General features: G+C 51.8%; 1 protein-coding gene across 4 annotated transcripts in view; it reads left to right on the top strand.

The window, feature by feature from the left end:
- Positions 1 to 15,883, top strand: part of Dnmt3a (DNA methyltransferase 3 alpha) — a 102,168-nt gene that overhangs the window by 16,798 nt on the left and 69,487 nt on the right. For all 4 annotated transcript variants that reach the window (XM_075955591.1, XM_075955590.1, XM_075955592.1 and 1 more), the window contains exon 2: positions 11,508 to 11,748. In XM_075955591.1, coding sequence (XP_075811706.1) covers positions 11,686 to 11,748 — 63 coding nt within the window. In that variant the 5' untranslated portion in view covers positions 11,508 to 11,685. The remainder of the gene's footprint in view (positions 1 to 11,507; positions 11,749 to 15,883) is intronic.

Below are 15,883 nucleotides of genomic sequence, written 5' to 3'. Positions count from 1 at the left end.
CCACATTTGCGATCTGGTTTCCTCCTGTTAAACAATAGCCTGGAGAGCCGCAGCCGGCCCTGCTTCATTAGTGACCCAAGCCTTCATAGTTCACGAAGGAGCCAAATCCTCTACTACCCTCACTTGGGAGCATGGAAATTCTAGGATCCACCGGAGGGATTTCCCTAATTCTAGTCTCATCTTCCTGGGGTCCTGTACACCAATAGTGCTTACTAATAGGACCAGTCACCCCAGACGTCATAGCAACTCTTTCCAGACAGTTGAGTCAATAGCCCCAGAGGCCCCCAAGTGCCAGGCAGATGTCTCACCTTCTTACAGACCCATTTTGAGGCCTCCCGGTGAAAGCTTTCTTTTGGGGGTTGTGTCTCCAGTGAGATGGAAGGGATTGGGAGGGGAGCAGGAAGGAGCCAGATGAAGGGGTCTGGAGAAGAGAGGCTGGAGGCGCTGTACTTGGCAACTGTGAGAGCAATACACAGCTGTGGTTCTGGAGCCATCTTGAAGAGGGTGGGAGCTGCCACAGAACTCGTCAGGGACCAATGCTGAATCTCCCATGGATCTTCAAGCTTGGTCACCCATAGTCCTTACTTAGTCCATGGGAAGCCCATTTATTTGGTTGCTACCAACATAGCCTAAGGAGAGGGTCTTTTGTGCCCCACACTCCGCAACAGGAGCTCTTTTATGGAAGTCTGTGGTGGCTCCTGTTGACTTCTGAGAACAATTCCAGCTCTTTCACAGCATCTATTTTGGGCATAAACCTTTTATTCTCTCTGCTTCAGGGGCTGTGTCATGGTAACCATTAGCGCAAGCAAAGGAGTCTATGATTCAGATCCATCCCTCCCCTGTGGCTGCCATAGTGGCGGGAGGTGTAGCATGCTCGTGAATGCTCTGGTTTCTGGGGGGGGGGGGTGAGATCCTTTCATGATGACTCCTGAGTCAGCCGGGCTCTGCAGTAAGGACAGGCTGGCAGGACCAGAGGCTTTCGGTATCCTGTGGGCAGCTGGTGGGCTGTGCCAGTGACACTTCTGAAGGTGGGAGCGAATGGGACGGTGACGTCATCTCACCCAAAAGTAGAACCAAGACCTCCTCCTGTCCCTTCTACCCAGCCTCAGCCTTGTGACCCACAGAGGCTTTGGTTGGAGGTGGGGGAAACCCTGCTGCCCCACCCGCTTTCTTCTTGGATCACCTTTGTGGATGATGGGGCGATGAGGGGGGCAACAAGCCCATCATCCGCAGGAGTCACCTCGACCTCTTTCCCAGTTCAAACAGGAAACAGCCGTGGGGCCATTATGCAGGAGCTGGGGTCTTTCAGGGTCACTAGTGGTACCCTTGACGCTGGGGTCTATGCTTAGTGTGCCGTGCTGGGTGCTGCCCTGTTTCAAGGGCTGTGGAGTTGGCTGGACCTGGATCCATGCATGACCCTGGATGGTCACAGCTGCGGTCCTTAGGATTCTCCGTTCTTTCTTAAAAACACAGATAACAACAGAACTCGCTTCTTAGACTCCTTATAAGGACTGAATGGAACAATTAACACACACTCAAGCACAGTGCTTGTCGTGGGGCAGGCACTCAGCAAAGAGCTGAATGAATAAATGAGTTCCTCCGCCAGGCAGAGCACTACATTAGATTACGGTTGCATCCCACCCCCGCCAGCCCGCAGACTGAACCAGGAGTAAGATGGGCTGGAAGCAAACGTCCTGAGCTCATTAGGAGAGACAGTGATGGACAGGGTGGCCTTTGAGCCTTGGTCCTGTTACTGTGACCTTGGGGCAGTTTAAGAGCCTTCCCAGACCTCATTTTCCTCATCTGGGAAATGGGGATAAAAATAATTCCCACTCCAGATGGTGGGGTGCTGTGCGAGCGTTAATGAAATGTTGACATCGTAAAGCTCTCGTCGCGAGCGTGGTGTGGCGCGGCGTAGGAGCTTAGTAAGCACAGCTTCTGGTTGAGCGACGTCCACTTGTGGGCACTCCAGGGATTTTGAGAAAGGAGAGAAATCTGTGGGTGGATGAGTCAGACTCTAATAATTGTGAAGATTTATCGATGTTTCCTCTGTGCCAGGCTCTCGAGGAAGCATTTTCGGTTCATCACTTTTTCAGTCTTTCCTCAGTTTTGTGAGGCGACTCCTGTTGTTCCCTCCATTTGCAGTTGAGGAACCTGAGGTCAACCTGATTCAAAGAAAAAAGGTCAGGGTTTGGACCAGCCTGGCATCCTGGAGGGCTTCCCAGAGCTTGAGAACAGCTCCTGAGTCAGGCGGCTGGCTCACACAGGGCAGGGAGTTTCCTCACCTCAGGTGGGCCTGTGCATTGCCCACACTGCTGTTACTTCTCCATTCACTGACTGTGTTCTGGGGCCTGCTCATCTCCCAGACTGACTGGCAACCCCCTGACTCACTTTTGGCTCTTCTCATCTTTCGGTAGCATAGGTTTAAAAAAAGTTCAGGTAAAGCCTCTGATTGGCTCTGTTGGGTCACATGTTCACTCGCACCACAGGGGGTCTGGAGGTGGGGGGAATGCAAGCACAATCAAAACCTTCAGAAATCTCCAGAAGACTGGAGGTGGGGAGGGAGGGACTTTGGGGTTCTGACTTTGGGCTGTTTGGGTAGAACAAGGATTCAGGCCTGTGGGTGCGAGTGATACACAGGCCCTCGCTGAAGTGGGAGCGAAGGGAGAGCAGGGACCTAAGGCATCATCCGTTCTGAGCTGTTGAGGAGGTTGAGCCTGGAGAGGAAGGTGGAGATGGTGTTGGGGACAGTGGGTGGGGCCAACTTGAGGCCCCAGAAGGAGACTGGATTGTGGGGCTTTGATCTGAAGTGTGACTGATGAGGACAGCTGTGGTTGGGATGTATTCAGCACTGACACTCCCAGTTTTGGAGTGATGAAAGTGAGGTGATATCATGGGCTGGACTGGGAGTTTGTCCATGGATACTTCCTGAGGGACAGGGTGCGTGCCGGGAGGAAGGTAGCTGGTGATGGAGCTGTGAGGGTGGTTGCTCTGTAGGCTGTGCTGATTTCACAGAACAACGGAAGGGGATGACTGTAGCTCCGCTCCTATTTCTGGAGGACAGATAGCGGCCACGCACCGCCATTGGCTGCGGTGGAGAGATAGGGGCCATGCACCTCCATTGGCTGCGGTGAAGTTTGCCTTTTCCCCCAGTCCTGGTCTCTCCTGGTAAGTCGTCTTTCCTATCAGCAGTACATACAGAGGGTCTAGGGAGCAGGAGAATACCAAAGATGACGCAGGCGGCCCTTGTTTACGTCTCTGCCTTCTCAGAGGCAGCCACTATGGATCCTTTTAGATGTGTCCGGCAATCTTACTTTATGTTCCTGTAGCTCCTACTTCTGCACATTTGAACACTTCTTGATCCCTCTATATAGATATTTTCATTGATTTTTTCTCCTTAATAGATTCTCTTTTGAAACATTATTACATTTATTTGTGTGTGTGTGTGGGGATCCACACACCTTGGCATGTGTGTAGAGGTCATCTTGTAGGGGTCAGTGCTCCCCCTCCCCCATGGTGTTAGACTCAGGTCATCGGGCTTGGTGGCGAGCACCTTTATCCCCGGAACCACTGGAAGCAGTTTTTGTAGTAGGCTTATATTATATTATTATATAATACCCTTCCAGCACCAATTTAGAGATGTCTATTGTGCTTATGTTCACATATGTAGATGTCTGTTTCTGATAGGCATAATAAAAAAGGCCATGTTCTGATTCCCTGAACCTATGGATATATTACCCCACATGATCAAAGGGACCTGGCAGATGTGATTAAAGACCTTGAAATGGAGAGATTACCCTGGATTATCTGAATCCATCGCTGTAACCGCGAGGGGAGGCAGGAGCAGTGTCAGTGGCAGGACAAGACGACTGATGACCAGGGATGGCTTTGGAGGTGGAAGGGACCTCTAGAAGCTGGCACGGTGGGAAAGTGGATTCTCCATCCTAGAGTCTGTAGGAAGGAAAGCAGAACTGCCGGCACCTTGGCCTTAGGAGAACCACTATGACTTCTAATGCTCAGGCTAACAGATAAGAAACCTGTTCTTTTAAATAACTAATTTTGTGTTGCTACGTCAATGTGACTTATTCACAGCTGAGCCTAGTTAGTTTCGTTTTCATTTTTCCCTGTAGTTAGTAGTTGCCTTGTTTTCTTTTCCTTCCTTTTTTTCCTCCCTCCCTCCCTCCCTCTCTCCCTCCCTCCCTCCCTCCCTCCCTCCCTCCCTCCCTCCCTCCCTTCCTTCCCTTCTTCCTTCCTCCCTCCCTCCCTTCCTTCCCTTCTTCCTTCCTCCCTCCTTCCCTCCTTCCCTCCTTCCTTCCTTCCCTCCCTCCTTCCTTCCCTCCCTCCCTCCCTCCCTCCTTCCTTCCTTCCTTCCTTCCTTCCTTCCTTCCCTCCTTCCCTCCTTCCTTCCTTCCTTCCTTCCTTCCTTCCTTCCTTCCTTCCTTCCTTCCTTCCTTCCTTTCTTCGAGACAGGGTTTCTCTGTGTAGCCTTAGCTATTGGAGCTCACTCTGTAGCCCAGACTGGCCTCAAACTCAGAGCTCCACCCGCCTCTGCCGCCCTGCGCTGGGATTAAAGGCGGGCCTTGTTTCCTTGGTGCCCGCAGCTGATTTCTTCTACTGCTCACCTGATAACCATCAGCTTGATTTGCAGAGAGACCATAGCCGTGGCGTGGCTTCCTTAGAGATCTGTACTCACTCACCCCGGTCGGGTCCACTGTTCTCCTTTGCGGTGACCCTTGGCACTCCCCCCACCTGTTGGTGGTAGCCGTTTTTGTGCTTTCCTCCTGCTAGGCTCGTCCGCCTGGTTGGAGCGTGTTCTCTAGGACCCTTGACTCCATACTTCAATCCAGGCCGCACCTGGGTCTGGCTGTAGACTAGGACTAGAGGAAGTCTCTACGACCGGTCGGGTCCAGCGGCCGGTGACCTCGCCTGGCAGGCCTGCACCTGATTCAGGGCATTTCTGTGTAGTTCCTTTAGCTTCACAAAGAGCCCTTCCCCTTGTCTCGTGCTGGTTCCCTGCATTCTAGACTTTTTCCCAGCTTCCTTCCAATAGAGTGTGAGACCTGGTGTGGCCGAAAATGTCTTTATTCTAGTCTCACACTTAAGTGATGAAATGACAGAGTGAACACCCTACCAGGAGAGGTGAGCTCTGTTTCTTTTCCTTTGCTCCCCCCTAGGCAGTATCTTACCATGTAGACTTGACTGACCTGAAATTTGCTATATTGATCAGACTGTCCTTAAACTCATAGCAAGCCTCCTGTCTCAGCCCCCCAAGTAGCTGGGATGACAGTTATATACAAGCATGTCCACTTTTTTTTTAAAAAATGAGTCACTTCTATTAAATAATGAATATTTTTCTACACGCAGGTTTGGGTGCACATTGTCAGATATTTTGGCAAGTGGGTGCATGTCTGTGTGTATGTTCCGTGTTCCTAGGTGCATGTATGTGTGTTCAAGTGTGCACATGTGTGTGTATGTGGAACACTGCCTGACCAGCAAGCTTCTGGTAGTTCTCTCCACCTCCATCTTCTGGGACAGGCGTGTGCTGGGATTACAGACAAGTGTGTTCCTGCACCTGCCCAGCTTTTACGTGGACTCCTGGGATCTGAACTCCCTGATATGCCTCTTCAACCAGCACCCCACCCGAAGAGCCCCTCTGCTGCCTGCATTGTGGCGGCTCAGTACTCTGGGTAACGTGCTCAAAGGTCAGGGACTGGCATAGCCGTCATGTCAGGCATCACCCACGCTTTGTGTACGGAACAGTCAGACTCCTCATCGCTCTCCCATGCTGCAGAGCCCGGAAGTTCCTCCTCGCGAACCTGGGAGATGGCTCAGCAGCTAGGAGTGCTTGCTGCTCTTGCAGAGGCCCTGAGTTCTGTTTCTGGTACCCACCCATAGTTGCCCTGGGACCCAGTTCCTGGCGATACAGCACCCTCCTTTGGCCTCTGAGGGAGCCCCCACATGTGACATACATAATCACATGTATACAATACACATTAAAACAAACTTTTTAAAAGAGTTCTTACTTGTATCTAGCTGTATCCCGGTACCCACTAAGCATCTTTTCTCATCCTCTCACACGCCTCCTCCCTCCTCTGGTAGCTGCTATTCTGTCCTTTATTCTGTGAGACCAACATATAAAACAGCTTTCTCCTCTTCCCTGAGGCAGGGTCTCATAGTAGCTCCGGCAGGCTCAGACTGTCCCTTAAACTCACAGAGATCCGCCTGTCTCTGCCTCCCAAATGCTGGGATTAAAGGCGTGTGCCACCCTGGCTAGGCAAATTTTTACATGTAAATAATGCCCTGTGGCATGCCTGATTCCTTTTTCTTTCTGTCTGTCTTCCTTCCTTCCCCCCCCCCCCCCCCAAACACAGTTTCTCTGTGTGACAGTCCTGGCTGTCCTGGAACTCTCTTTGTAGACCAAGCTGACCTTGGGAGTTCTGCCTCCCAAGTGCTGGGATTAAAGGTGTGTGTAACCACCGCCAGTGATTTATTTCTTACTCTAAGGTGCTCCTAACCCTCCCACGTGGCTGCAAATGGCAGTTCCATTGTTTTGTAACTGAACAATACTGATCAGCCATACATCCCGTCTTCTTTTTATTTGGTCACCCGTTGGTTGATTCTCTATTACAAACAGCACCTTGGTAAATATGGGAGTACAGATGTCTCTTTGACATCTTTCATCTCTTTTGGACATGTGAGGTTATGATAGTGGGCTAGTGAGATCCTGCATCATATGATAAATCATTTCATTTCTAGTCAGCCACTGAGTTTTGTATTTCTACTACCATGATTTTGTATTTCTAGAAGTTTTTTTTCAAAGATGCATTTACTTTTTCTAGCAATGTAGTATGTGTGTCTCTGTGTGTGGATATACAAGGAAGCCAGAGGTGTCACATTCCCAGAAACTAGGGTTACAGGTGGTTGCAAGCCAGTTGATGTGAATGCAGTATAGGCAGGGTTTTCTGTCCTACCAGCCTGCTCGCAAATAATCACACAGAGGCTTATTATTAATTATAAATACTTTGCCGATAGCTTAGGCTTGGTACTAGCTAGCTCTTTCAACTTAAATTAACCATATCTCTTACCTACGCTCTAACATATGGAAGTACGGCATGCTCATCTCCTGCTTCCTCTGCGTCTGGCTAGCAACTCCACCCTTCTTCCCAGCCTCTCTTTTCGTCCGCAGGTCTTGCCTAACTTCTGCCTGTCTAGTTATTGGCCCTTTGGTCCTTTATTAAGCCAAGAGAGCAACAGATAGTCACAGTGTACAAAAGCTTGTTCCACTGCATGCTGAGAGCTGAACTCTATCCTAGTTAAGAGCAGTGGACTCTCTTGAGCCGTGCATCTCTCCAGCCCCTAGAAGTTCTTTCTGTTCTCTAACTTTTCTTTTTCAGTAGCATCACCTTTTTGTTTTGTGGCTACAGGACATCTTTTCTGTGTTGCCATGTTCATGTTGCCAACTTTGTGTTTTGTTCCACACAGTTTGATGTTGTTTATTCTGGTCCCTATCTTCCAAGTCAAACGCTTTCCCTGAAACATCTATTGGCCTTTGGTTGACCTTTCTAGATTAAGAACAGGGATTGCAGGAGGCAGAAGCAGACAGGGCTCTGTGAGTTATAAATTAGCCTCGTCTATAAAGCCAGTTCCAATCCAGTGAGGGCCGGGCAGTAGTGGCGCACCCCTTTAATCCCAGCACTTGGGAGGCAGAGGCAGGCGGATCTTTGTGAGTTCGAGACCAGCCTGGTCAACAAGAGCTAGTTCCAGGACAGGCTCCAAAACCACAGAGAAACCTTGTCTCGAAAAACCAAAAAAAAAAAAAAAAAAAAACCAATCCAGCGAGGGCTACACAGTGAGACCCTTTCTCTAAATAGATAAGTGATAAACAAGGGATTGGCCAGGTGTGATGGTTCATGCCTGAAATCACCGCTCACATGGTAGAAGCAGAAAAATCTTTAGTTTGAGGATATCCTAGGCCGTAGAGAAAGGTCCAGGCCAGCTTGGGCATTATAATAAGATCCTGTCTCAAAAATAAAACAAACAAAAAGCTAAAATAGACAACCGCAACCAACTAACCTAGAGAAGTTGTTTGGAAGCTTGGCCTGAAGGCTGTCAGCTCTCAGATCCACACTGGTGGATGCCCACTGTGGTGCTCACACTGGTGGACAGACAGACAGTCCTGGCCCCACTATGGTGCTCACACTGGGTGGACAGACAGACAGTACTGGCCCCATTATGGTGCTCACACTTGTGGACAGACAGACAGTCCTGGCCCCATTATGGTGCTGACGTAAGAGCTGCATCCTTAGGCCTTTGCTCTAGAGGAGATCTGGGCCTGGCTGCCGCTGTTTTCCAGCCCAGTGGAGCCTAAGAATCTCATCAGTCTTGAAATTTTGTTTGTAATGTCTTTTCTCCTGTTTGGCCTGTTCTTGTCATTTCACATCTTCCTTTAAAAGAGAAGATCTGTCTGGAGGCTGAAGAAGGTGGTAAAATGTGGAGGCTAGTTGGAATTACAGCTCTCCCTAGGCATGGTGGCACACACCTGTAATCTCAGCACCTGGTGGTGGAGGCAGGAGGATCAGAAGCTCAAATTCTCAGCTGTGTAGAAAGCTTGTGGGCAGCCTGAGCTATGTTAGACCCTCTCAGAAAACAAAATGGCAACAACGAAAGCTTCTGTCAGGACAGTTCAGTTAGTGGGATGTGCCACAAGGGACCAATCAGCCGTGGTAGACAGACTGATAAATCCCAGCACGTGGAAGGTGGAGGCAGAAGGATCAGGAGTTCAAGGATGAGCGTTTCCCTGCTAAAGACGGACTTATTTGTGTGTGCATGTGTGCACATTTATGCATGTATGTGTGCACACCAGTGCCTGCGGAGGCCAGAAGAGGATGTCAGATCTGAGAGTTACAGGCTGTTTTTGAGGTACCTAGTGTGGGTGCTGGGAACCAGGGTCCTCTGGAAGAGCAGCGAGTACACTAACTGATCAGTCTCTCCAGCCCTAAGGATGAACACTTTCATGGTGGCGTTACACACACATTCTTCAGGGTCTCTATGGACATGAAGAAGTATTGAGAGGAAGAGAAAAGTTGCTGGTGGTGATGGCTGAGCTCATGGTGAGGATTCCTGTTGGGCAGCCTTGGCCTGAATGAGGAGGACGCTGTAGGTGCTGGGGACTGCCAGAGACTGAGGCAGGCTCTTGTGCCTGCTACTAGCTTGGGACAGTGGCCCAGGAGTTTACGGCCCCTGTAGCCAGGGTAACTTGGGAGAAGAATGTGGCTCTCGGGAGCAGGTGGGCAGTGCTGTGTGCACCTTGGCCGTTAAATGGGGTCTTGCCTGGTCCCATGCTAATGATTTCAGAAGTTCAGATAATGCTGAGGGATTTTGAGATCTCCAGAGAAACACGAAGGGACCGAGGTGTGACCCAGGACCACCGTTTTCTGTGATGACCTTTCTTGAAGCTCGCTTGTCAGGGATGTGGGTGACCCGAGAGCATTTCCTTTTTTTCCCTTTCCTGCGTGACTGCCCTTGTGGTTGGTGCCCTCTGCTGTTCTGCCTTTCCTGCCCACCCTCTCCCTTCCCCCCTCTGGTCAGGGACTCCTCTCCCAGAACCCGAGTTCAGGTTCTCCTGTGTCTCTCTGGACCATGGCTCAGACTAATTCCCATTGCTTGCTTTGTGCCTCGGCTGTGTCCTTTGTGGGGCACTTGAAAGTACCTCTCTATTCTGCTGGCAGCTCTTCTCCTGTTGCCCGTGAGGCCCCAACAGCCAGGCAGGTGGGAGCCAGATGACATCCTAGGACTCAGCTAACCCAGTCAGGACCTTATCTGCTGGCTCTGGGGCCAACATTCTTTCCCACTGACCTCCTCGGTGCTATCAACCACTTCTCAAGGCTTTGATGTGTGTGAATGGAAGGGACTGTGATCACAAGGGGAAGCTAGGATTTGGGAGGACTCATTGACCAATGGCAGCAGGAAAACCTCTTGGAGTACAGGGTGGGATCTGTTTTCCTTTTATTGCTGTGGAGAGCATTTTCTGTAGGCTTGGGGATAAGGGGGACTTAGCTTCCAAGAGCACTCAGTCCCTCAGGGTTCAGTCATGAGATCTGGCTCGCACCTCAGACATATCCCAACTGTTTGAGCCTTAGCTTTAACAGTAAACTAAGAAAGTGTTTGGAGTTTTCCAAGTGAGGTGTGGTGTCACGGTGTGCAGCCACTCCCTCAGGTATTTGGACAGCCGACCTTCACAGAACCCAGGACCTAGCCAAGCTTAGTGCTGTCGGGATAAGATGCCGCCTCCCGGGGGCCTGCCTAGTAGGGTGCCATTGTTGGACATAGCCTCTTCTTGATTTTTAACCTCTGAGGCCTTTTCTCTCCTGGCTCTGAAATAGCCCCATCCCGCTCCAACTTCCTCCCACCACTGCCAGTACAGAGCCCAAATTGGGGCACCCACCTCCCAAGCGGTCACATCCGTAGGGAAGAAACAAGTCCCTTGGGAAACCCAAGCCTGGGCGGGCTCCCGCTCCTGGTTTTCCAGGGAGCCCTAGCAGAGGGGGCTGGGAGGAAAGGCCCAACAGGGAGGGGAGCTGGGAAGCAGAACAGGGAACTGGAAGGGGAAGGGTGTGGGTGGGCTCCGATCCAGCCTACCTCCTACTCTCCCACTGCTGCCAATCCCCTCCCGGGCAGGCACACACTCAAGGCAGGGGCTTGGCGCTGTCTCTTAGGTGGGGGGAGCAGGAACCGCTGCGTGTGTCTCGGAGTGAAGGGGTTGATTTGTCGCAGTAACACACCCACCCTGAGCTGTGGCCTGAGGCTCAGGCTTTGTTATTTCACTGGCTTGCGGCCCACACCTGGAGGAGGAAGAAAAGCCCCTAAAATACAGCTGAGTGTTCTCAGGCCCACCAGTTCTGAGGCAAATGGGGCCACTAGAGGGGCTTGCAGAGAGCACTCGCCTGCCTTTCAGTGAGGCTATGGCCTTAGGCCTCACCTCTCGCACCCAGAGTCCAGCAAACCTGTATCCCAGCACAGCCTGGGTTAGGACCTCAGCTTTGTTAGTGGGGTGCTGGTCCCGGGCAGGCTGAGCAAAGTGACATTCATTTCACTACATCCTGTGGCTGTTGCTCACTTCCTCCTCCACTCGAGGAGCAGTGTGGGGGTGGGGGGGGTCGGGTGAGGACAGATTAGAAGGAAAATGTAGCTGGGCTAGGGGCCTCTGGTGACTGGGGTTTCCCAGGGACTGGCTGGGGTGGGAGGGAGGGTTGCGGAAATGTTCAGGGGGAAGAAAAGCAGAGAAGGGAGGAGCGGGAGGCTTCTGGAAGTCCCAGAAGTGGCACACATCACACCTTTGAGTTTCTGAAAGGGATTGTCATAGTCTCCAGGCCCTCAGAAGAGGTGGAGTCTGCCTCAGTTTCTCACGCTGGGGCAAGAGAAGAGAGGTCAGAGGCCCGGCTGGCCCTGGGCTGGAGTCCTGGGAGGGACCCGACTGTGCCCTGCTGATGAGCTTCTCTTCTCCACAGGCAGAGCCACCTGAAGGCCAGCGCAGAGGCAGCAACTCTCCTGGGGGCTTGACATCAGGATCTATGCTTAAGTTTTAGCTCTTGCTTACAAAGACCACAAAAACTCCATCTCTGAAGCCCAGCAGCTCCACAGAACCCACGAAGCCCCAGCCTGCCTCCTACTGCCCAGCTGCCAGCAATGCCCTCCAGCGGCCCCGGGGACACCAGCAGCTCCTCTCTGGAGCGGGAAGATGATAGAAAGGTGAGCAGCCCACTTGGCTCTTGGGGGACCCTGTGGCTGGTGTCCAGGGAGGGAGAAGGGCCTGTCCCCACATTATGAGAGGTTAAATTCTGAGGTGAGACGGGGCTCTTAACCCAGGTAGTCCTGGCTCTAGGACCACTGTTATCACTGTGGTCTTTGAGCACAGACTCAAGCTCTCGGCGGAGGGGTTGTCCATGTAGGGGAATCCCAAAAACCTGGATTTCTTTTTAAATCTGCCCTGTATAATGTCAGGTAAGCCACTGCACCTCTGTGTTGGATCTGCCTGTTTCCCTGTTGTATCAGTAGCTTTCTGGGGCACTGTAGACATGAGGTGATCAGCCCACACAGACATTCACGCACGTGGCTGTGTGCAGATGTTCAGGACCAAGTGACATCATCAACCTTTGGAGATAATGATGTCACCACCTACCCAGGCTCCAAAGCGAGTATCGCTGGGTAGTCCTTGATGTGGCTCTAGGCCATGGAACCAGTGACTTCTGTGTTTTCAGAGTCCCATGAGAGGTGACATTTTACTAAGCTCCCGGTTGGGTCAGTAAAGGGATTTCATCAGATGGGTGGGAACCCCTGAAGGGACCACAAAAGTTACCTTAGACCTGGGGCCGGAAGCTCCAACCCTGGAGTCTGTGCCTCTTCGGTCAGTATCTGCACTTCACTGTCCTGCCGTTCTGAGCCTCTGGGAGAGGTGTGAGGTTTATTCTTCTGACAAGGGCTGGCCACGGCTCAGGTGTGGGGCCCCTGAGCAAGGGCAGCAGCTGGGAGTCCTCTTCACCTGTACTTGGCTCCTTCCTGCTTCGTTCATCCTTAATGTGCATGTGTGTTTCTGTGTTCTTGGTGTGTTCCATCATCGTTCCTTTGTCCTGGTGACAACCCTTGAGGCATGTGAGGTAAGACAGGTGGCCCTGATTTACAGAAGGGGTTGCTGAGCTTCTGGTAAGCCCAAATGAGGATCTGGTCTCTTGACTCCTGGATCTTACCTTACCATAGCCACCCGTAGTCTTGATGTACACAAGGGTCCCACCCCCAATATACACACCTACAGATAGGTGTGCACACGAAAAGTCCAGAGCCCCAGCCTGCAACCCTGCACACTGCTCTGGGTGTGTGTGCGCGCACGTGTGTATGTGTTTGTATGTGTGTGTGCACGCGTGTGTAGACATATGTACTGACAAGGCAGGAATCATCTGTGCCTCTGAACTGGGTTCTTGGGAGCTCTCAGTTCACCCACCCCCCTCTTTTGTACTGGTCTTCCGCAGTTCAAGCTGGCCTTAAATGCCCTATTGTAGCAAAGAATGACCTTGAACTCTGATCCTCCCATCTCTACCTCCTGAGTGCTGGACTAGGCTTGTGCTACTTCAGCTGGCTTATGCAGTGTTCAAACCCAGCCTAGTGTGTGCCTGGCAAATACTCTGCTTACTGGGCGACATCCCCAGCCCTCCAGCCTCTCCCTTCTGACCCCATGGGAAATGACTAGACAGTCCTAAGTTCCCTGCAGGCTACCTCAATTCCTCTTGCTCTGAACTCAAACAGTGCACAGATTCTTACAGTCTCCCATATTCTGCAATGGCAGCTGTGCTATAGCTAATTCCCCCTTTCTTTGGGCCTGGCTTTGTGTCTCTGCTAGACTGGGTGACACTGAGCCTCCTCTGCCCTGGCTCCACGCTCTGATGGATGCTGACACCCCTTCACATACTTCAGACACCCGCACAGATGGGGCAGACTCCTGTTGTTGGACTGTGCACCCCACCCTGCAAGGCAGGTGGTCTCTGTATTGTGATAATTCTGCATGGAGCAGAGGAAGAGCACTAAAAGGAGTCAGAAGTCCCAGGCCCCAGCCCTGGGGCTGCCACTTGTGGGAGATGTGACTTCAGGCTCTCTGGGCTAGTGTTTGCTCAGCTGGAAACTGGGGATAGTGACTCCAGCCTTGTCTGTCTTACAGGGTGCCTGTGGAAGTCAGATGAGGTCACGGGCAGGGAAGTGCCCTGCAGACAGCAAAGTCTGGTCCAATTATGAGGGATTACGATTGCTATTATTATCTACCCATAGTAACTACTCTGGCTCGGGTGGCAACAAGCACACACCCAGCCCTAGATCACGGGACTGATAGAGCGAGCATACTCACATACTGGCAGGGGCCATTATACCAAAAGATGACAGCAATCTGGATAGACAAAGGCTGGGGCCTGGCTGGGCCTCCTTTCTAACCACCTACACCCACAGCACATGTGCTGGCTCACCTGGCACCCCTCCCTAGCACCTATGGACTGGCTCCAGCTGCAGCTCACAGACACCTGGTAAAGGCAGGTAGAGACACTGACAGTTGCCATAATGGTCCTTAAAAGCCAGCCTAGGGCAAGGACATTGTGTAGCTGCATATGGGGGACATGGACTTTGCTCTATAGCCAAAGAACCTCCAGAGGTGCCGCAGACACCTGGCACAATGGAGCCATCTGCTGAGCCTGAGGGCAGGGGTGAGGCTTCTGCTGGCCCTTTCATTCACCAGCCCCACCTGCTTGTCTAGCCTTATCCTTGCTGCCTCCAGATACCATTTGTGTCCTTCCTGGGCCCTGCTTTTGCCTCCTCTCTCCTGCTGGCTGCTTCCTCGATCACCCTCCTCTCCGGGAAAGCCCTGACTGTACTCTCATGGGTTACAGTTTGCAGGAGACCAGAGTGACTCAGATGTGACTCCCAAACCAACCGCTCAGCGTCCCCTGCCAACATGTGGGAACTGCATGGTGCAAGCCCCTGCCTGACCTGCAGAGTTGAAAGCTCTGGGGAAGGGACCCTAGGGGTCTGTCACTCACAGCCCGAGAGGGTGAGGTCTACAGCCCTTCTCTTGCACATGATTGCCCAGCGTCTGCAGCGGCATGAAGTAGAAAGAATGCCGTGGATGGGAGCCAAGAGGCATGAGACTCTACCAGGGAGCCCAGGGCCAGACAGGTGGGGTGCAGTTGAGGTGAAAGACAAAAGGGGCTGTGCTTGCCTCAGAGGACACAGAGGGGACTATAGAAGTAACCCCATTCTTGCATTTTGCCATCTGTGAGCTGGGCAGGGGTTGATGCTTGGGGAGGCTGAGAGCAGAGGGGCTCATGGGGGGATTGGGAGCAGTGCATTGGTAAATGAGTCTATAGCACAGGGCTGGGGCTCTAAGAGGTAAGTAGAGAGTCAAGGAACCCAGAGGGGAAATGGAAGTACATGTCATCCCTATGGAGGGGAAGGAACAAGAACATTCAGGGGCTTCCTCAGACCCCGCATATGAACTGGAGTAGACAGGGTCTAGGCCCTAGGCTCTTTCCATTACCTGCCTGCTTCCTTTGCTCTGGCTTCAGACACTTTGTGGCCAAGATGCATTGAGCATTGATTGTTTGCTAGATACGCCACATGCATTATTTTATTTCTTACAGTTACTCCAAAGGCACTGATATTCTTATGATAGTCTCTTATTAAGAACTAAATTGAAGCTTGGAAATGCTAAGCCACTGCTCTGAAGTCTCCCAGGGTGCTATTCAGGGTCCTCCCAGATGAAGGGGGGTGGAGTGAGCAGCGGCTTCCAGCTGTGCTGCCCAGAAGTGTTGCAGGGGTTTCTCCTGCTGCAGATTCAAGGGTGTTCATTTACAATGAAAGTTAAGGGTTTGTGTAGCTCTTCCCTTGTGGATGTCAAAGGCACTTCTGCTCCGGTAGGAATGTGGACACATAGACACGCATGCACACACTCATACGCACGCGCGCGCGCGCACACACACACACACACACACAATCTTCCTCATTGCAGACACTACTATGGGCATCTCACTTCTCCACATCCCTTACTCTTTGGATGTATTGTTCTTTTTCTTCCTCCCTCCAACCCTGTCTTCAGACTTCCTTACCTTTCCAGGAGCTTCTAACTCAGCTCAGTTCCACAAGTCTGCAAGGTAGACCAGATGGTCCTGGAGGACTAGTGAAGGACAGGGATAGGAGGGAACAAAGATGGTAAGGCCATGCCATGGCAGTCGGGCCCATGGTCAGGCAGCTTACCCCTCCTGCCCTTCCTGTTGTGGGGTGGAGGAGACTGCAATAGTGTGGATTTGTGCTGGAAAGTTCAAGAGTGTGTGCATGAGTGTGTGTGTGTGTGTGT

This window comes from Microtus pennsylvanicus, chromosome 21 (assembly GCF_037038515.1).
Source record: "Microtus pennsylvanicus isolate mMicPen1 chromosome 21, mMicPen1.hap1, whole genome shotgun sequence".
In the NCBI taxonomy this organism is placed as follows: Eukaryota; Metazoa; Chordata; class Mammalia; order Rodentia; family Cricetidae; genus Microtus; species Microtus pennsylvanicus.
The sequence above is the reverse complement of the archived record's forward strand: the minus strand, read 5'-3'. Positions and strand labels throughout refer to the sequence as shown.